Raw genomic sequence first — 22,971 nt, forward strand, 5'->3', positions numbered from 1 at the left:
TTTAAATAAATTCGACCAAAAATTTGACCGTCCACTGAGTAAGTGATGCAATTGACCAACTGTAAGATATTGGTGGTATTTAAATTAAACTGGTGAAGGAAAAGAGAATTGAAAATGCTCTGGACATGTAGATTACAGCCCCCCACTCCCAATCTGCTTGAAAAGATGCTGTTATTGGAAAACATTTGGTCTTAGGAAAAGAATAAGATTCTCAGGAATAGTATATACCTTCGAAACCTGCACCATCTTTGTAGGAAAACATTATCATAAACCAACTTTTCAATCTAAAAAGATTTTTCTTTCTACATCAATCCAAAAGGATTTTTTCATATTCAGATTAACACAATAAATGTTGCATATTTATACATTATTCAGGGCATAGCTAAGATTAGATTCTGCCTTCAGTATCAAGGGCGAATCCTGTAGACCGGGAAATTAAAGAACATAAATGCCACAAAGTAATTATATATAAAAAAAAAAAGCCAAACCAACAACTAAAACATCTCTATAATCCCCATCAGATCCACTCTTCCTCTTAAAATTATAAATATTTACAAATACCAAGATAACTGTTGGAAGAAATTTCTATAATTTTGTACGTATTATTTCCATTGATCTTCCTAGAAGCCATTGAGAAGATTGTTCACTTCTTTTACGGAGATGGGTATTGCGTTGGAGTCTCTAACTCGGGTTACTGTTGCATTTGGATTCAAAAACAATGGAAATCTCCTAATTAGAAATGCAGTGTAAAATCCGTGGCAAATCCCAAACCAGATCCCTAATAGGACCCCAAGCACACAACAGCATCAATGGCAAGGGCAACTCGTGAACTCTGCACCACTACATTCTTCGAGCATATTGTGAGCTCATTCTGATCCTCATAGAACTCGATCCCTTCTGTAATGAGATTACTTCAGGAGTTGCCACATCAATCTTGATTCCCCAATTTGTTGAAGACCTTCGACGATCCTCAGAACCACAATCTTTGAAACCCAATTGTGACACATGATCTAATGAGGATATCAAGTGCCAAACAACAGGCACCAGTTGTTCTTGAAGGTAGACACAGATTTCAAACCATTCTTTAAGATCATCTTGAATTCATCTCTCACCTGTTGTAGAAACTGAAGAACACCTCGTTTTCCGAAACCCTCATTCATTATAGTGAAGTAAAAAAATCCATCATCCAATAAAAACCACAGAAATCATGATTTGAACTCATTGTTTACAGATTGAAATCGAAAAATCCAATAATTACCGATAAAATTTATGTTCAATCTAACATCTAGGGTATCAAAATCTGGCAAAAGATGAACCGAATAGATTCTTCAACCAAAACAATGAAGACTATACAAAAAGCAATTATTTCATCCATTATTAAATCCAATCCAAGTAAAAAATACCATAAAAATTCTAATGCAAGGAACTCAAAATCAAGAATGACATTCATGATTTCTGTTTGGTTTCACAACAGCGTATCTTCTTCTTCCACTAAGGTTTCAATTTCAAATCTGCCTCCACTTCCAAATTTTCCAAAGATTTCAACAATTTTTGCAGATACTCGAAAAGAATTAATATTGTAGGAGTTCATATAATCTGCCCAGAAAAGAAAAAAATCACAGAAAAATTGCTACTTCAGAAGAATTGAAAACATGACACAAACCTGTAAAATTCTTCGAATAGGGATTTGACGAAATCATGGAAGAGAAACCCTAGATTTCAACAACAGAAGTAAAACCCAAGAGAAAAAAGAGAGAGAGAGAGAGATTAGGGTTTTCTGAAAGCTTTACCTGAATTAGGACTGATATGATATCTCCAAAGTCCAAACAAGAACCCTGATTGACGGCTGATCCCTTCGAAAAACACCATTAGAGACGTCTGGCTAATACTTCTGCGAGCGGAATTACGGATATACCCTTACTTTTAAGGACCTCCATTGACGTTTTGACTTGTTGTTCTAGTACCAAACTATTAATTTAGCTCTATATTCATATAAAATATTTCTTTAATACATATAAAAAAAATTACATATATATTTTTTTAATCTTTTTAAAGAGAGCCTCTATTGCCACATCAAATCAAAGAGTTGCACATATTTTGGTGTGGCAATAGTAACTTTCATTTTCAAACATTTACCTCGAGATACACATGAAAAGATTTATAATTCTCTACGTATCCCAAGAAAATGATCTACAATTCTATGATGAGGGGCATGTGCTAGAGGGGGACGTTTGAAAATCATTACTCTTTTCTTTTTGTGTTTCGTTGAAAGAGGGTGCAATAATCACGAGGGAGTGCAAGGAGAATTTTTTGAGTGAAGAGTTGCAATCAATTCTATGTGATCTGCAAGTAATCGCTCCCTTGAAAAAATTATATATATATTCTTTAATAATAAAAAATTATAAATTTATTTATATATACTAGAGTTTGCCCCCCTATATGAGAAAGGACATTAGGTAAATTGACATTCCAAGGACATTACTATAACGATTTGAAAAAAAAAATACAAAGTGACTTGAAATAACATTGGAAGTAGCACACTATTAGAGGATGAAATTTGCAAATGTTTTTTTTTTCCTGATATACAAGACATACACACTTGAGGATTGAAGAAGATCAATGGATCGATGCATATTTTGACACTTTTTAAGTGTTATTTCAACCTGTTCAATAAGAGCTTATGGGCCCAATCTAACATCGACAAATACTTACAAATTGAGCGAAACGGAAACCAAAAGGAAGCAATATTTTTCCTTTTTGGTGTTAAATAGAAAAGAGAAGTGATTTATTGAATAATTAGAAGAAAAAAAATATCTCTAATTAATTTCTTTCATACCAATCCAATTCATCTTCGTTCTACCAACTACTAATCCAATACAAAATATAAAAGACTTAAAAAAGTAAATTAGAGTTGTATGCTCTCTTCACATAACTGTACAAAATCATAAAGATGTCCTTAGGTATCCGAAGCAAAGGATCTATGGTTCTGTTGAGGGAGCGTACAAAATAAAGTGAGTTAGATTAATTAATCTCAAAATAAGTAAATATGGTTGGATGGGTTTTGTTTGACAAGTAGTACTACTCGATGGCCCATTTGATTCTCTTTCGAATTTGTTCCTCTTGCTCTAGAGTGAAATCATTCTTGATTTTGAATGTCTCACGAATCTGCTCTGGTGTCTTACCCTTAAATCATTTCGGCCACACTCTGGAATGCTAAATCCAACAAGCTATTTATCTCCATATAGTTAGAGGCCATGAGGAGATCACCCAACACAGCGTATAAATTCAGAATCCCATTCAGCATCACCCCCCCCCCCCTTCGCGCGAAGAATCACTATCATGATCAGTTTTCCTGTACTCTATGAGTTTGCCCACTATCATGATCAGTTTTCCTGTACTCTATGAGTTTGCCCGGTAAATCTCTCTTATATAAAATATATTTTCAAATTAAAATAATTGTAAAAAATAGCAAAGAGAACAAAAATCGTACAAAACACAAGGTTTTATGTGGTTCAACAGTGTGCCTACGTCCATAGATCATATTAAGAAGAATAATCACTATTTTCTTCCTAGTTTTACAGTCCTAGAAACCTCTATTTATAAAACTGGGATTTACTGAAACACATCTCTCCCCAAAAATTAAAACCCAAAAAAAATAAAAAAGCCGTAAGAAAATATTACACAATTGCCTTTTTCGTAACCCTAAAAAATTTCCAACTCAGTGTCCGCCAACATACTACAAGACATTTACACAACAATAGCCAATAGCCAATAGTCGTATTTCACAATTGAAAGAAGCCCGCAATTGGGGAGAAAGTATGGGGTTGATGAGGATGAGACCACCAATGGACTAATTGTAGTCCTATCAAATGGATGGCCATTTGTGTTGGGATGGTTCTTTTAAGTGCCAAAACTTGAAAACAAGATCTTAATGCTCTGATTTAAGTTCAGGGATCGCTGTTTTAAGAGAAGCATAAAATTATTAGTAGTAGGAGGTCGAGGCGACCTAGCTACGCTAAGGGTAAAATAACTAACTCCCACTTAAACACAAAACCCTAAAAAATTACACAACGCTAAATTGATACCAAAAGGGCTGGCTGGCCCAACATTTGCATAGCCTGGAATTTTGTCACCATTTTATTAGACCTTCAGTTTCCCATCTTATTTAATAGGCCTTCTTCACATTGGCAAGAATCCTGACTGAAGGAGGCATGGAATTGCATACGTGGACGAAACCAGAAACAATAATACATTTTGGGGATTGAAGAGTTACCTCAAATTCAACAAAGTTGGTTGAAAAGAAACTATATACACATTCATTGCGGAGGAAATCAGTTTTATATACACAGGTTAAAATCCAATGTCCCATGCATGCTCCCCACTCATGGGATGAGCAAAAGAGAAAGGTATAATGGGGATGTTAGTTAGGCATCCCTTACCTTAGGCTTGACTTCGGTATGGGAAAGGAGTTGCTTCTTTGGGCTGGAAGGAAGAGCGCCGAACTTGTGAACCAAATACTTGAAACATGGGAGAAATACGATGTAGAGTGTGGCCATTATGAAAGGTGCTGCAACAATCCACCCCAGCAGCTGCAGAGATCACACAAATTCAGACTTAAAATATTTCGAATTTCGTTTTTTTCCTCAGATGTTAGACAGGGTGGTGGCATGGGTACCAACCGCATGGACAATGCTGACTAGGACTTCCTGTGAAGCTCGGCCGGTCAATACCTTCTTAAATGCATCTGAGGTTAGTGGAAAATGAGGGCCACCAGAAATGGCTTCACCCAATCGCAAAAAGGGAACCACCAGACTAGAATGCAAAAGGATCAAAGCAAACTCAGAACATAAAAAATGAATCTAGAATTCTAGATATTGGGGCATAAAAAAAAACAAGTAATTCATGTTCAAGTTTGTAAAATTAATTTAATTTTACATATCATTCTTTCACTCAATTCTCAGATTTATAACAACAAAAATAATAAATTTACTTGATTCCAAGATAACATGCACATGGATGAGCAAGGAAAAAATTCCATGTATTAGGAGGCCGGAGGAGGAATTATAAGGAGTGTTTTCATCGTAACACGATCTGAGGTTTTAAAAAACTGCTTGGATTATAGGTAAACTCAGCCTGGGTACCATGAACGGCAACAACTATGTTGAGAGTTTATGTTTCTGTAATGAACAAATCTATTAAGTTCTTTTCTTTCTAAGAGGTGGAATAGAATAACCCGGTTGAAGCGTAATGATCATACGTCTGTAATGCATTGTATGTCCCATAATAGGTCCTCCCATTCTTCTACCCTTTCCCGGGAGTCGATGACTATTCATAGCTATTACCTTGACACCAAAGAAGAGTTCGACCCAATGCTTTATTTCTGTCCTAGTTGATCCTGATTCGACATTAGAAGTATATTGATTGTTCCCCAATAACCGAATACTTTTGTCTGTAAATACTGCATATTTGATTCCATCCATAAATCCATTTGCTTCCCTATGAGTTCCAGTATCGATAAGAATTTGAGTTCTTACTGTTCATATGCTTAAATTTTATAGAGGTGATGGGAAAAGATACCTATTTACAAGAACAACAAAGGGAAAACAATACAAAGACCAATTCCAGCCTCCAAAATTACTTGGTCACTTATAATAGCAGCGACTCAAGAAAATGATGACTTCTGATACAGACAAGCATATACTTACCTCAACTCTATCGGAGTAGCAATGAAATTGGCAAGCATCAGAGTCGGAGAATGGCAAAGAGATCCAAATAGAGGAATAGCCATCCCACAAAGAAGCACGGTGACCCCTGTTAATTACCAAAAAAAAATCTCAAAATCAAACTACTAAATGTTGTATGATAAGGACCTGAAAATTGTATTTAGTGGCTGATTCATCCACATTAAATAAAGATAAAATAGTGTACACAAATTGAAATTGAAAGGCAGCAGTTTGGGCAGTTATATACAAATGTAGGGGAATCAAAATGAACACTTTAAGAAAGATTGTCTACTAAACTAAACCAAACCAAATTGGTTGATCCAACCACTAGATCTGTTTCCATCCAACCCATGAAATCTGAAGGAGAATGAGAAAGGTCGGTCCAATTTTAATGGGCTATTATGATCATGTTATTCAATAATTGATCATAGATTTTTTTTGTTTTTATTACATCAAATGCTTATTGTATGAATTCTTACACTTCAAATCCCATAAAATTGAAATAAAATCCTTGACTTCTAACAGATTATTAAAAGAAAATGAAATTTTAGAGAGCTGCGTACCACATATGGGGAATACTCCCAAGGTGATGCCAAGAGCAGCAGAGAACGCTAGTTGCTTCGGTTCCGCCCCTCTAATTACCACCAAAACAAAACAAAATCTCGATTTCTCACAAATTCTTCATAATAAGGAAAGAAACATTGGTTGAAAAAGAGAGAGAGAGAGAGATCGAAACGCTGTGATAAAAAATACCTCTTAAGTATTTGAAAAAGGGGATCAACGATCTTCTTGTTGAGCCACGGCATCAACCCGATCCTCGCTATCGCCATTTTTCTAACCAATAATTAAGATGAGAGAAAAAGAGGAAACCTTCTGATTTGCTATTAGATTATCAATTAGGGTTTCATCCAGAGAGAGACAATGAAGAACAACTGTTTTAAAGAATTCTTCTTCTCTGACCTAAATTATTTTTTTTCCCTTATTTTTATTTAAAAGTCCAACTTTTTTTTCTTCTTCTTTATTTTAGAGAAGGATAGCGGATTTTAGAATTTTGCGCTGCAGAAGCAAAACCATTAATAAGATTTTCTTTCTGAGTTTCTTCAGGAAGTTAGACAAGGAAAGTTAGATCGTAGGAGAGGAGATGTATCTGAAAAGAACGTGGTTCTTGTACTCCCGGAGTTTGGACACAAATCGACACCCGATTCTCTACACGTGACATGTGGCTCCCACATTTGGTGCTATTAACCACAAATATCTTATTTCTTTAAAGAATCCATATCGTGTGTACCCAAAATATCTTATGAATGAAACCCTCTTCCCCACTTCAATACATGCCACGTCATCTTAAGGTTTTGTTAGGGTTGGCAATAGGTCGGATAATACCCGTTTACCCGACTAATCCAACCGAAAAAAATTAGATTTGGGTAAGATTTTTCTACTCGATTAAAAATTTGGCTAATACTATTCGATATCTGTTTACCCAAAAAATTGTAGGGTCGGGTATGAATATATGCTACAAATCACTTGTTTATCTGAGGGTAATTGTCATTTCATATTCTATAAATAAATATAACTCGTCGAGACAGAATAGTAATAGTTTAGGGTTTGGCTTTGAGTTTCTCCATTCATAGAGACAATCGAGCCAGGTGAGCTTTGGATATAGATACTATATCTATTTAATTAGATGATATTAAATTTGGGTATGGAGTTTGTAGAAGTCTCACCTGACCTGTTGCTAGCCCTACCCTCTAATGATTGTAATTGATTCTTTTTTAATATTTATTTTAAAAGATATTTTGTAGATAACTTAATTTTACTAATAAATTCATTATTGTCGTGGTGATTAAATTTAAATCCTTATAACAAGGATTCCAAAAAGTTTCGAAAATGAAATTTGGATCGTATAATAATATTTTTAGATTTCTTACCAAAAATATCAGTATAAACCTCCATCAAACCCATATTTTGTTTTTGAGATTTGAAGATTCAAAAATATAGAATGTTGATATTGAAGGATTTTTTATACTGCTCCTCTGATAAATTGCAGATTGATTTAATGATCGACTGACCTTTAATTCCACAATTTTTCTTTTTTTAAATGGAGAATCTTTGGATGCATTCATCTATTTCACTGTGTCAAAGGAAACCCCATTTTGACATTCCATAATGGAGGATGTGATTATTATGGATCACCATTTTGATTGTTCAAGGTGTCTTCCAAAATGGTGATCCATAAATATTTTAATTTTTCTTTTTTTTTATTCAATCCAAGATGAAAATCCTACCCAACTGTCAAAAAATTTGGAGCAAAAAAAAAAAAAAAGGAATAGCTCTACCTATCTTCCATTTTGGAGTTTAAAAACCTAAAATTCTAAAATAGAAGAGACTGTGGAAGACTGCATTGGAGACCCCTCTGGTGGATTCGGCACTCCAAAATGGCAGTTGAGGGAACTGAAATAGGTTTTGGAAGATGCTTTCGAGTTGCTCTAAGATTGGTTGCATAAAAAAATATTTAATGCTGGGGATACCATCATTAATAATTTATCCTCATGGAACATAATTTCTCTATTATCAGATCAAAAACAAAAAACAGAATACATTATCATGGCAATGAAAAACCATCCTCAAGGCATTGTGTTCTAATATCTTGCATGAGGCGCTGAAGAAGTGATGGGTGACTGGTAACAACGCCATCTACACGTTCAAACAGCATTTTCGGCATGGAGTCTGCATCATCAACAGTCCATGCATAGACTTTCTTATTCCTCCTGTAAACCATTTATTCCATCAAGCATCAAATAATGAATAGGAATATCACACCACGCACACAAACATGGGAATGAACTCACAATGCAATAATTCGCACACGAGTACAAGGTTTAGCGAGATCATTACCTGTGCAGAATTCTCATGAGGTTCTCATCAATCAAGGGGTAGTAGACACCAACAACACCAGCACCTTTCATTCTCAATAAGTTAGTTCTAGCACCAGTTGAGGGATCCTTCATGACAATGTAACCGACCTGCAACATACACCACCCAAGTGAAATTCAAAACCAAGTGCAATTCACCAGGACAGTAAGACACTATAACTGTCGATCGACCAAAGGCATAAACCTTATGTGTCAAATATCAACTAGACCGCGGACACTCTAATAAATTACAATCCAGATGGAAATATTCTGTAATATTATGGAATCAAAGTTTAGAGAGTATCTCTAAGAGCAACTCCAATACAAATAGGCATATCTTTGAGGCATCTCTGCTAAGCGTTTTATTGGTGGAGTCCTTTTGCCTATTCAAGAGGTCTTCACTCCAACCGTACTAGCAAAAACTACTCTCCACAAATTCTACTACACTAAGATGTATTACAACTGCCATCATTTTTTACCGCCAATAGATAGAGAGAGAAAAATCCACTCTTTTCTTTTGCTTCTCACACTTTCCCTCTCCAGAAAATTTCAAAGTAACAGCAGTTGGGAGAGAATACAGAGCGTGAGCCCGAGTGCATTGGAGTTTCTCTAGTGATGAATATTCCAAATTTTTCAAAAAAAAAAACATATAGTATCTATTGGGAAAGCACCACCCACATTAGAAAATTATATCTTATTAGATAAGTTTCATACTAGTCTAAATTCAATGATCTCACTCTATTCAAAGAAAATTAAAGGGTAGTTTTTTGGAGCTACACTCCAGATTCTCCATGATCAGGTTCTGTTCAGAAGTGCTACTGGTGCTAGCAGGCTCAAAGACGCTCACGAATTTAAAAGCCTGAGCATTTTCACATGTGACAAGTTTCAGCCCAATAGCACTCCTACCAAGTGTAAAAATAATGTTCTCAATCAAATTAAATTGGAGGAAAAAGTATAATAATAGTAGAATTAGGAATGACATGGACAAGATCATCGTCCATGTAGCCAATCAAGAGGGTCGTCTATTAGATGAATTGTCATGATTGGCCATGTCAGTCCTCCATGTGACAAGAAAACCCAGCCACATGGAGGAAAAAGTATAATACATAGTAGAATTAGGAATGAGATGAACAAGATCATCGTCCACGTAGCAAATCAAGAGGGTTGTCTATTAGATGAATGGTCACGATTGGCCATGTCAGTCCTCCATGTGGCAAGAAAACCCAGCCACACACGAAGAAATAAGTGTATTTCTTCCTAACCTAGTATAGCAATGGTTAGAAATCACAAAATGTATTGAGTTTTGAATAGGATGATAATCTTCATGACGAGAAGATAAACCGCACCAAAGATGAGCCTTAGATTTGTTTCCATGTGAGCCTCACAAAAATCCTATTTTTCGTGGTCCATTGAATGCAACACCTGGTGCTCGTGTTGGATTCTGGTACATGTTTACCATAAAAAATATCTCTCATCTTCAATTATTAGGAGACAATTTTAATTTATTTGACTTTATTTATTATCTTTTCATCAATGCTAGTAAAATGCAACATTTATTTTAAATAAAACTATTAATTATTATTTTTAAAATACTAGTATTGAAAAATCAGTTATTTTATTCATATTATTTTTATAATTTTATCTTGATTTCCATACCTCACTTTCTTTCAACTTTTTTATAGTTGAGGGGTGTAGAGAGAATGCAAAGTAAAAAATAAAAAATAAAATAAAATAATCTGAAGAGAGTATGCAAGGCCATGAAAAGGTAAGAACAGTTGAGCTCATTCTTACAGGAATATCTGAAGAGAGTCTTATTACATCCCTTGCTAAAAGGTCACTTTTAGCCCAAACAAGGCAATTTTTACATTGTGTTCTCTCTACCTGCAAAAAATAAAAATGTAGTGAAATCCTCAATAGTCGCATAACTTTGACCACTGTGCCAGAACCGGAAATATGACTTAAAAATTCCAAGTTGCAACAAGCAAAGTCAAAAGGTTCAACTTTTATAAGGATTAAAAAAGAGAGGGAAAAAGGAAAGGACTCGCACGCACAAGAATGCGCGTATGCCCACCCACCCACACACACACAAGCAAGCGCACGTGCATACACACACAGAGTATTTAAAGTTAGTGAGATAGATCGCATTTGGCTATTCCACTCCATGTGGAGGCTGTGTTATGTTAGAGCACACGTCAAACCCTAGCATGATCTTCAAACAATGAAGAAAGAGAATTCATGAGGGAAAAAAAAAGGTGTGTATGTATTTATGTATGCCTATTTGTGCATTGTATTATTCAAATTAGGTCAAAAGATACTTACAACAGACAGAATATCAGTTGCTAGCCCTTTTTCATAAAGCGGAGGCCCAACTTTTGCATCCAAAATTACCTGCCGAACTGATCTTGATACTAACTGCAAGAAAATTCATTGTAAAAATTTTCAGAGATTTGTCATTCCTAGCAAACACTTTAAACATATAAAATAAAGAACTAAATGTAGATGATGAATAGTAAAAGATGCCACAGCATTTGATTCAGGTAACTTCAGCATGATAGTTACATTTGTAATAGCTAATGTAGCATATCAATCAAAAGAATAAGACCAACAAAATTATACAATAATAAAAAAGTTCAGTTAAGCGATTCTTGAAATTACCAGCAAAGCCTCTTCAATGGTAGGGATTTGTTTATCATGGAAATCCTGCGGGAAAAGATGGCTGCCATCCAATTCTTTTATCTGCAACCACAAACTAAAATATATTCTCTATAAACATTACTCGTAAGAAATTTAAAATATATATACAAAATTATCATAGTAAGCTTTGTTACAATGGTTTGAATAATTATATTACAGTAAGCTTTAATGGTTGAATTTAAGGAAAAATAAATTTAAGACTTCATTTAGAATAGAATGTCAAATTCAATTGACAGAAAAGCTAGTTCAGCAAAACTCTCACCTGTTTCAAACTAAAGTCCCCAACTCTTGCAGTGTTGTTACCAGATATCCGCTGCAAATCCCTGACTGTGTTATGTCAGAATCAAGTCGCTAAGTAGTTTCAAGAAATAATTGTTGGGATGAAAATGAAAGAAGACGACGCTGATATGATGAGCAAGAATTTTAGTAATCCGCTGTTTTTCCAAATAAAATTAATTAATTAAAAAATCACACTATACACCAACACTTTCCGTTTGATTCACCTTTTCTTATTGGTTAAATAAAAAAAAAGGAAAATGAATCTACTTACCCAAAGTACCTTCTTTCTAAAATCACTAATGATAAATCGACATGGAAAAACATACACGGTCTGTACGCGGCTGATGTGGCAAGGGCATAGAACCATAGATCTTTTTCTTCGGGATAGATTTGAATTTGTAAAAGCCCAAATAAACTTTTCTGTTTTTGAATGCAGTAAAGCAGTTTCAAGTATGGGTGACAAGGGGCTTAGACCCATAGCTCAGTTGGTTTGACACATTGCGAAACAACTTTGAGGTCATGGGTTCAAGTCCAGCTTACCCATATAAATAAAATAAAATAAAAGTATGGGTAACATGGTCTAAATTATAATCAGTTGTTTGACTTCAATCATATATTACTCAAAGTGGTGGTGGTGGTAATTCTCCAAAAATTAAAAAAAAAAGGATGAAATTAAACCTGTCATGTAGAGCAAATAGAACTCCATCAGAAGATCGAGAAACATCAATTTCAATGCAATCTACTTGAGAGAGAAGAGCGATACGATATGCAGACATCTGTAAAGAAAGAAAGGAAGAGTTTTATTATGTCATCAATAACTCAAAGAGCCCATCATTTAGGTGGAAATCGTTATCTTTATTCAATTGAGTATGTAGATGCAATGTTCTTGAGTGAAATGGTATATAAAAAAATTTACATCATTTCTTAATTTTTCTCCACCTTTTTAATAATTCTATTTAAAATGTATCAAATTCGGGTATTTTTCTTTTGAGGGGATCTATATTTTCCAGAAATATTTCCTGAACTATACATAATTTAAAATGATCCTCATTTGGTAGTTTTTCAGCATTGGATTTAGAGTATAATTGTTCAGTGTCCAGGGAGATTCGGGTGGTGTGAATCTCGATGAACATCCAATGGCGTTGACTCTCGGGAGGTCTTTCTTCTTCAGGAAGACGAGAGTCATATATAAACAAAACATAGATATAAATACATACAGTGTTGGGAAAGGCCTTGGTAGAATCACCGCCATGAGCGCAAACAAGAGGTGGATCATTTAGCCAACCACACTTCCTCGATCGCATCTGTATCAATCATGTAATAATTAACTTGGATCATCAACCAAATTAACCTAATTTTTCAGGGTTTTTTATCGATCGATCGATATAGAAAGAGAGAAAACCTGTTGAAATCGGCGGAGTCTGAAGTGGAAGAAGATGGGAGGAATGACAGCTAAGGCAGCGAGAATCAGAAGCAATCGAAGGAGTTTCTTCGAAGAGAATCTCAGAAATCGATTCCAAAAACCATCACCATGTTGTATTAATCCGTGTTTCTTCTTCCCATGTTTCGAAATCGCCATTTTCAGAGAAACACAGAGAGAGAGAGATGGAGACGATTGTATTGGGAGTTGGGAGGACTGAATGAAGCTCTCTCAGTATATTCTTTGGTTCAGCTGAACTGAATTCGTCCGGCAGCACTTGCATTATCTGCCACGCCAGTCCTTTCATGTACTCTTGTTCAAGAGTAATGATACTGTACTCCGGAGAGTTCGGAATCCGAATCCTCATTGCAACACATGGCACATATCTGATCATAAATTTGTAACATTATTTGAGAGTTACAACCTATAACAATTACATGATCCGTTAATAACCGTTCAACTAAAAATCTGCTCCTTATCAGGGTTAAAATGGTCACACCAATTCACATATATGGATATTTCAATTTGAAATACTAGGTATGTTATAAGTAAAAGTTGGCGTGCCAATAAAATCTCACTATTTAAGAGAAGAGAAGAGAAACTCAAATTCTCTCCACCACGTTAGATTGACAGGAGAGAACTTGGGACATGAAATTTTAAAATATCTTAAAAGAAATCTATGGTAGAATTGATTTAAAAGGATTTCTCTCCACTTTTTGGAGAGAAAGAAAACCCACATTTTTTTCCTCCCCAATTATTTTCTCTTCTCTCCCCCACTTAACAATCCAAACAAGAGAAATGGAAAGAATCCAAGGATTACTTACAAACAAAAAGCTTTCATTGTTCAAAAGAATCCTAATCAACTGATTAAGAGCCATCACCTACATATATTAATTGATAAATTGAATTGGGAAGCAAATAATTGCATAAACAACGATGATTGATTTCTCAACACATTAAATTAGATTGGCCTAAGTCAATATGTACCAAATCTAAGCAATCCTGAGGACGAAGATGAGAATTCCTTGGAGAAGGTGATCCTAATTCCTAACCATCAAATTCAACTCTTGTTGTCTGTCGAAACATAACAAATGGTCCAAAAATAATTCCATTTTATCAAGTTCTCAATCTGATAAAGTTATACACATTTTCCCCTTATTTACTCCAAAAACAAAAACAGAAGAGAATAGTAAAAGCGAACAATAAAGTTAATCTACAGTCTAACATGAAAATATATGGCGCCTACATGCGCACACACTCATGAACTTGCATATATCCTTCCATTCATGTTTGTAAACCAGACAATTTCTCATTTCCTAGTTTTATCAAGAACTTCAATGTATCTCTTTGGGACGCCATAGTGTTCCACGAGGTGTTTTGCCAGGTTATCGATCACTCCCCCTTGAACCAGCACCTCATGTCCTTTCTTACCTGAAAAATAATTTAAAAGAGATTTTCAAAACGAGTATCGTAGCATAATAGTATTTTACTTATATTTAAATTAGAAGCTTTTTTAATGAATAATGTACAAGTCAAGAAACACTTTCGTTGAACAAAAATTGGGAACACTTGACATAAATTTATGAGTCATGCTGGAGTGACCTCAAGATTGAACCTCATATCGCACATCTTGACGTAAAAGTGGGTAGGAGCCATAGATGCTTTTCATTTGTATCTTGAGGAAAAGCATCTATGGTTCCCATACACTTTCACGTCAGGGTGTGGGATGTGAGGTCCAATCTTGAGGTCACTTCAGCATTATTCTAAAACTATAGTACATTTCTAGATTAGTTATTTATTGCAAGCATTCCAATGTTTTGAAGTCATCGAAATATGCAGTTGGGCAAAGCCAATAAACCCCCCTTCAATAAGAAAAAATATAACTGTATTAAAAGAATATTGTCCGCACCACCTTATGAGTCTTAAACTGAATCTGCATCCTCATTCGAACTTCTCAGATAGGTCCAGATTCCAGAAAAATCGACTAAAAACAAAAGATTAAATGGTAATGCTATTACATACCCGGTAGCTCTGCCACTGTTGTACTGCACGCAAACTTCTTCTGAAGCTCCGACGCCAATCCTTCTGCATCCATCAAGAATGATTCCAGCCCTGAGACTCTAGTCATTTTCTTATTTCCTTGCCGACGTTCCGTCATTATTTGAACTGTTTTCAAAGAACCTTTCCTGACAACTGATTCGTTTCCTCTTGTCACTCTGTGGTGGGGTTGCATTCGGCTTATAAATGCAGCACCTAGATCCTTCTTATGAATCTCAGTAGGGTATGTCGACCCTTTTTTAATGGTTCCCTTGTAAAGAGCGTCGCACAATGTTGCATCCAAAACCACAATGGCCTTGTTTGGTGGCTTAACCAAATTTTCCTTCTCAACATACTCGAAGACAATGTCAGAAGCTTCTGACGCGCTGAATAATTTTCCTGTATCAGCTCCTACAGAAGCGAAAATGGGATTGACGTGCACACTTGGTTTGTATATCTCTGCCACCTCCAGCTGCAATCTCTGTGGACGACCTTCATTGGCCTTGGAATCACTGCTATTATCAACCACTTCTGCTTTCTGCTTCTCTGGTTTGAATGATGTGTAGTCCGGGTGGCCACGGTTAATAGCTAATAATACAATCTCTTTCTTATGTTTATCTTCCTTTGATGAGATCTGCCCAAGTTGTACAAACAATGGGTAAACACGTGTACAAGTTGCATACAATGTTGAGGCCGGCCTTTTCGTTAGTTCAAAAGTTATGCAGCATATAAAAGGAAACAATTTCATGTTTAGACATGCTTCCAAACAATATACAACATGATCAGTGATACTCTACCTTCCTGAAATATTGAGGATTCTAAATTCCTTTTTAAAAAAAATTAACAAATTTCACAAGATAGAAAAGATCTGCTGAGCCATATGGAGCAAATTGCTGAGCAATCAATACATGATTGTGTAATGAATGCAGTAAAGGTAATATTACGTTAAATGGTAAAACGACTGCGAAGGTCAAAATGACAAATTAACACATTTGAGGGAATCTATGAGTAGCCCTAATAAGGGATAAAATGAAGAAAAAAACAATTGAGATGGTTTGGGCTATGACACCTACAACAAAGACCAATTTCTGCATGAATGAGAAGAAACAACCTAGTGCAAGTTGACCACTCAAATAGAGCGATAGGAAGCCAAAATGGCATAGAATGCAGCAATAGGAAAAAAAAAGTGAAGACACATGCCTTAAAAGAAGAAGCTTTCAGTAGACTTGAATGACAAGATAGGATGCAAGTTGCCAAGCCCAGGATAAGGTGTAGGAAATGATAATAAAGTAACTAGGACATTTATGAGAACCAGATACCCAAGGTATCAAAAAAAAAAAAAAGTAACTAGGACGTGTTGACAAAGTAAAGTTACCTTGATACAAGATTTCTTATAAAAAAGGAAAAATTATAGTCCATATTGGGTCAAAGGAATTCCTTCCAAGTTCCAAGTACATTTATATGTGTGTCAGTGTGTGCAAGGACTCCTCATTCATTTGCAGGCATGATGTATTATAATCGAACTGATAGTGGGCATTCAACTCACAACTTCGTGCAACTTTAAAGCATCAGCTCAAAGGAAAATCAAGCATCATGACCCTTTTGTTCATTATCAATGTGTTTCAATAAAATTGCACTAAACAGAGTCAAAAGTAACCCGAACTTTAGAACCTTCCAGCAAAACTCATTATCCTTCAGGAGATTATCCAACTATACTTGGTAAAAAGTATCGGTCGTCAAAGTACAATAAAAATGTAGAATAATAATAATAATGTTAAATTTTCATATCCTTTAATTCTTTTCAATTTATCCCTGCAAATTTCCTCTACAGTTTCTATTCCTAAACAGCCATGGATATTTTCATTTTGCAAGACATATTTATGTTACCAACTCAAGGTTTCCTATTGTAGAACGTGTTAGAAAATGCTTCCAATATATTTTATTTCTAAAATCACCAAAGAAAGTAGTAGCAACACACCAATCCTGCAGATGATTTAGATTGTAACCACTTCGAGAGTTTCTTGTGTGAGGATTTTTTGATGTCCAATGTGATTCCAGAAGGCCTACAAGGCAACACATGGCTTGACCTAAAAAAACAAATAACATCATGTGTTAAGGAAAAAAATATTTAAAAGACTGAAAAGATAATAAATAAAAAAACAAGTCATCTCAAATTTTATGAGATACAATGATACATTACATGATCCCTAAAAGCCCAACTTTAACAAGTGTTGAGTGTATATTTTCCTCCATTCCTGGGTGTCATACCCCAGTTAAGCCCTATGACCCTCTTATATTCATAGTTCTCCCCTTCTCCAACAGATCGATCTTTTGGAGTAGTTGGTTGGTTAGCATGGTATCAGAGCACTAGGTTTGTACAGGTCATGGATTTGAATCTTTCCACCCTTATGGGTGAGGGGAGTGTTGAGTGTATATTTTCCTCCACTCCTGGGTATGTCATACCCCAATTAAGCCCCGTGACCCTCTTATATTCATAGTTCTCCCCTTCACCAGATTGATAATTTGGAGTAGTTGGTTGGTTAACAACAAGCAAGGGACCTGTTATAATTAATGTGTGTGAGAAAAAGCGATGATGGTCACACTATTCAGTATGCATCCTCATCTTCACTTTCACTCCCACTTTCAATCAATCATTCTTCCAAGCACCCTTAATGGCAATAATATTTTACCATGGGTATCGCTCCTATTCCAAAAATTTAACTCTTGTTCTTAATTCTTACTACCCAACTGTTTAGTATGTACTAGGGTAGCACCTCACAAGAAATACCTTTAAAACCTGGTGATTAACTTTTCCTTAATAAGAAAATGTCTGGAAGGATAATTTATGAGAAAAAGATGATGTAGGGTACAAGAAATAGAGTATCTTACCATAATGTGCTTCCAGGAATGGGAAGGTCTTTATCTTTAACAGTTGTGTGCAATGCTTGCAATAGGCATTTGTCCAAAAGGGAATCTACTTCCTCACTTGATAGGGTACGCTGGTCCTTCTCAGAATCTGCTTGTTCAACAGAAACATCACCCGCCACTTTCAAACCACTCATATCTGAAAGTATTTCCTCAGCAATATCATTCTTAGGATCAGTATGTGCTGAGGTATCAAGGTCCTGTTCTGAATGGACATCCGTGGCATTCATACTGCCTCCATCTTCTCCACTGCTAATGCCATTTTGTTGATCACTTGAGGCATTATAAAAATCTCCGCATGAATCAGATGTTTGAAAACCTGATGATGAAGCAGGATCTTCAAGCACCACATCATCTAAAAATCCTGAATTTGGCACATAATGACCTTCTACTGATTCCCTAAAGAAAGATTCACCAGGAATACAAATCAAGATATAGAGTTACTTGAAATTGAAGATCTAAGTCAATTGAAGGCACTTTTTTTTTTCCAATTATACTTGCCAAAGCAAATCCCGATAATAGTGTGCTATTCGCAAAGCCTTTCCACGTAAACCAGCTTTTAACGCTGCTGCACTACTCATAGTGGTAGTACCAACCTGCATAAATTTCAATCGATGTTCAACAAAAAGACTCTTCAGCTCCAGTTCACCACTTGAAATATCACTCAGCATCAAAAAAATGCGAATTTAATTGAAGCTTACTGCAATTGGAGCTGGATTTCCAGGGACTTTTACTGCCCATGGTTGCCCTTCTAAAAATGAAGGTAGACCTTCTGCAGGTATACTAATACCAGGGAACATCAAATCTGCTCCTCCAATGATAAAACGAGATACCTCACCCCCCTTGAGAACAAAAGCTGGCAAGAGTTCAGGAACCTTCCATAGCGCATAAACTGCAATAATGAAATATTACAACCTAAACCCAGCAAAAATTAGCACACAACAATATAAATCACTTCTCGTGCTCCCCATAAAAACTGACATTGGAACAACGACCACATTGAAATTTTATAATTGATTGTGATTCCTATTAGAGAACAAAGATATGGTATAATTTCTTTTTATGATGAAAGGGATATCCAGCAAACACATTTGAGTGCCTTGATAAATAGCTACTTTATAAAGTTTCCAAAAACAAATATCAGGGTTTTACATTTTTTTTTTTTTTTTGGATAAATATAAAATTTTCCATTGATAAGAAAGGAGAAAAGGCGGCCGAGATAGCCTCCAAACAACAGGACAGAAAAAAAAACAAAAAAGCAAGCAAACAAACAGACCAAAAAACAAAAGAAAGAAACCAAAAGACAAAAAGGAATAAGAAAGATACACGCCTGTTGGGGGGCCACAAGTTGCAAATGGTTTCCCAATTAAAAACAAAATCTTGGAAACACACGCCCTCAAAGTCTTTACTCATCTTTGATCAAAAGAAAAATAACCCCAATATCTCCAAAATCACCGTGTGAGATGAGATCTCCTTACTCTGAAACACTCTGTTGTCTCAATCAATTGACATTGATTACCTTAATAAATAGCTATGTGGTATTGGACTATTGGGAGATTCTTCTTTTAATTTTTATATATTCCTCTCCTTATTTTTTAAGAAAGGCTTCTAAGTCTTCAATCTAATCTTGATTCTAGATTGAGGTACATTGGTCTTTTCTTACTCTTTAGAGCTGCATGAGTCAACCCCTTTTTGCCGGATGTCTTGTTTTGTTGCCATTTCTTCTCAATTTAAACTCTATTAAGCACTTGTGGCAATAGTAGTACTTTACTACCGATCAAATGAGACAATGTGTCATCCTCATGTTCATACAAACACCAACACTCTTCTACAACCAAAATAGGATGGTGTGTTCCATTCTCCATCTGCTCCTTCATAAAAATGCATCTAAAAAGAACATTTTCTCTTGATTTAAAATTTTGAATTGGTATTTGTATTTCTTATTTCTCTTGGATTTTTCAAAAGCTAGTAAACTTTGGTCCATAATTCAATTTGCACTTAAATGGATCCCACTATAAATCTCACACTATTAATTACTTGATTTACCATAAATAACAATGAGGTAGGAAAACAATTACATAGTTATCTCATGCCACAATTGTTTCAATTATTCAAGTACCACGCACATTGCACATGTGCCCCACTAGTGTCTGTAGCGTAACAAGCGGTTATAAGTCATAATTGTTCTTCCAAATCATGTTTATGATATAATATAATTTTTTTTTCAAAAAAAAAAAAAATTGAAATGAAATGGAATATACCAGTGGGGAAGATATCGGTGCCTCGGCCATCGACATCGAAAAACATAGGAAAGGCACCTTCGACACCATAAACATGGGATCGATTAGGAAACTTAATAACAGTAATCTCAGACTTAGGAGGGAGTAAGAGATCTATGTCTGCATCTGAGGCGTGTTGGAACCTTTCCTTTACTGTTCTTTTCAACTTCTTACGATCTGCCCCTGATAACCTTTGCTGTGACTTCGCCTCCATCGCCTTCTTGAACATGATGATGGATGATGGATCACTTTTTTTTTGTTCTTTTTTTCTTTTTTTTTTTCAGAATCTATCCTCAAATACGTTGCAGTGAGCGGCCAATAAAGTTTTGATTGCCACACATATACACACTCGTTTTGGTTCCTACTTTGTAGTTCTCAGTAATGCAGAGAAAATGGCGGTGTTTGGGAAAAGAAGGGAACGTTCTAGAATGGGAATCTATCGCTTGGGTTTGTCTTTTAGGCCATGACCCATGTCCATGTGTTGAGGTCAGTGGATTGGGCCCATTGGGATTAATCTTCAATTTGACTGAATCCATGACCAAACCCCCCACCCCACCTAATCATACATCATTTGCCTCGGGATACACATAATCATAAATCTTTTATTATATATCCCGAGGCAAGTGATTACGGTTTTGTGACGAGGGGTAATAGATTATCAAGATACTTACTAAAATAATTTTGACCCACCGCATAAGTATCATTGACCCAAAAAACATATGAGTTTAACTTTTCGAACTACTAACAATGATGGATTTGCATCATTTAGTGTCAAAGCCAAGCCAGCACTACATACCAACTGATCAAGCCTTGAAAGAAGTGATTTTGATGGATTAAGAAAAAAGGTACTTGGGGGACCTAATATGAAAGGTATCAAAGTGAAAGCCATCACAAAATAGACACAAAGAGAAGCTTTTGGGATAAGGCAGAATAGGTATGGATGGGCTTAGCATTTTGGCGCTTTCTTCCCTCCCTCCAACTCTCCTACAGTGGAATATCTACTATCTTTCCCTTTGATTAGCAAAACTATCATATTTTTTATTTAGATAAGGATATTGGATCCACCTCATGTCATCCTCTCCATTTTATTACTTAGATACTTACATATATTTACATACAAAAATGCATGATCATATACTTGAAGTGTAATGATTTTTATAACGCCCTCTTTTGACACACGCCCCCATCACAGAACCATAGATCATTTCCCTCAGGATCATAAATCTTTTTCTAGTGTATCCTGAGACAGATGATCTACAGTTCTATGAGGGGGCGTGTGTCAGAAGAGGGTGTTATATTATCACTTCTCATACTTGAAATATGCAACCCTCAAACTCTAACATATTGAAAAGAGTCGTGATTTTCTAACACCGCCTTTGACATGCGCTCCCTAACATGGCATGGACTATAGAACTATAGATCTTTTTCCTTGGGATACACAACTGTGCATCCACATAAATATGTGCAGTTGTGCATCCCAAGGACAAAGATCTATGGTTCTAACCCATGCCACATCAAGTGGGAGCATATGTTAGAAGAGGGTGTTAAAAAATCATTATTCTATAGAAAATCGTGTTAATGCTTTTGAGGGTGGTACATGGGTTCAATGTGAGATGTTATCTTTGAGTTACTCTTGCCGCAGATTCTAGTGCTCCTAAAAAACGCAAGAAATAAGATCATTTCTACATCTTCCTTAAAATAAATCAAAAATGGGTCTTGTTATCGAGTGCCTTAGGGCATACGTTAAAGTGCAATAAATACACTATGAAATTTGTACTAAAAATGCTCTTAAAAAAGTATTTCTTACCGAAATACCTTTAGATTCCAATTGCCAAAGTGTATTTATTGCACTTTAATATGTGCCCTTAGGTCACACGTCATTGATAACACGAACAACATGAACTCCTCAACATTTCTTCGCATCCTCCGATTTTCTTCATCTCCAGTGGTGCCTTTGCCTGCTCGAACCTTCTCCGATAAGTGGCTATCAGGGGAGCTTGAGGCCTTGCGACGAAGGGGTTAATGGCTTGAGTCCTATGCAAGTGCTAGATGGCTCCTACATGCACTTGACGTCGCAGTGGACACATAGAAGATAACTATCAAAACACTTGATGTCTTTGTTTACAGAGAATGTGATCGTAAAACGATTGAAGCTTATCTCGAAGATGTTATCCAAGTACTCGATGTGTGTAACCATTTGAGAGAGGGGATGGAGATTGTACGCAAGTACATCAAGTCATTGAGAATTATCTTACATTGCCTACAAGGATGGTCTTCCCAACCGAGCAAGACAATGCTAGCACATGCACGAATCTTACTAGACTCATGTGAGGCCATGGAGAGAAAATGCTTCGACTTAGATAATAAACGCTACTTGAGCCTGAGAGAGTTTGGGGAGAAGTTATCCACCACAAGAGGCATGCATGGGGCACAATTGTATGAGGTTCTAAGTGTGTCTAAGGCCGTCACATTACTTGCATGTGGACGCTTGGAATTGCTTTCTCATGCAAGTTGAAGCGTGGATTTCCTTCGGTATAGTCTCGTCATACAATATACTGGTTGAGCTCATTGCATGAATTACACAAGGAAGTGAGCGAGGAAATCAAGAAGCAAAGAAAATCAGACAATGTAACCCTGCTTGAATTCAGACGGGCAATTGTGGTAACTCGAAATTTGCAAGATCTAATGAATTCTTGGAGACT

At 35.9% G+C, this 22,971-nt stretch overlaps 3 protein-coding genes across 3 annotated transcripts; all 3 read right to left on the bottom strand.

Moving 5' to 3' along the window:
* Positions 1-4,197: 4,197 nt before the first annotated feature.
* Positions 4,198-6,850, bottom strand: LOC147403893 (uncharacterized). The gene is made up of 5 exons (XM_086439670.1): positions 6,477-6,850; positions 6,287-6,357; positions 5,706-5,811; positions 4,680-4,812; positions 4,198-4,589 (listed from the first exon to the last, which is right to left on the bottom strand). Exons 1-5 carry the CDS (start codon positions 6,551-6,553, stop codon positions 4,425-4,427), a joined length of 552 nt encoding a protein of 183 aa, XP_086295796.1. The 5' UTR covers positions 6,554-6,850; the 3' UTR covers positions 4,198-4,424.
* Positions 6,851-8,204: 1,354 nt separating this feature from the next.
* On the bottom strand, positions 8,205-13,373 carry GDPD4 (PLC-like phosphodiesterases superfamily protein). Its single transcript, XM_086439672.1, has 9 exons — positions 13,011-13,373; positions 12,826-12,912; positions 12,287-12,384; positions 11,592-11,652; positions 11,291-11,371; positions 10,955-11,047; positions 10,427-10,516; positions 8,619-8,746; positions 8,205-8,491 (listed from the first exon to the last, which is right to left on the bottom strand). Exons 1-9 carry the CDS (start codon positions 13,185-13,187, stop codon positions 8,326-8,328), a joined length of 981 nt encoding a protein of 326 aa, XP_086295798.1. The 5' UTR covers positions 13,188-13,373; the 3' UTR covers positions 8,205-8,325.
* A 747-nt stretch (positions 13,374-14,120) lies between these two features.
* Positions 14,121-20,639, bottom strand: LOC147403895 (eukaryotic translation initiation factor SUI1 family protein). The gene is made up of 7 exons (XM_086439671.1): positions 20,252-20,639; positions 18,692-18,882; positions 18,492-18,586; positions 17,955-18,389; positions 17,044-17,152; positions 15,051-15,699; positions 14,121-14,459 (listed from the first exon to the last, which is right to left on the bottom strand). The coding sequence occupies exons 1-7, from the start codon at positions 20,496-20,498 to the stop codon at positions 14,338-14,340; spliced, it is 1,848 nt and encodes a 615-aa protein (XP_086295797.1). The 5' UTR covers positions 20,499-20,639; the 3' UTR covers positions 14,121-14,337.
* Positions 20,640-22,971: the final 2,332 nt, after the last annotated feature.

Source organism: Akebia trifoliata, chromosome 4 (genome assembly GCF_017979445.1).
Source record: "Akebia trifoliata isolate Shusen 1 chromosome 4, ASM1797944v1, whole genome shotgun sequence".
Classification (NCBI taxonomy): Eukaryota; Viridiplantae; Streptophyta; class Magnoliopsida; order Ranunculales; family Lardizabalaceae; genus Akebia; species Akebia trifoliata.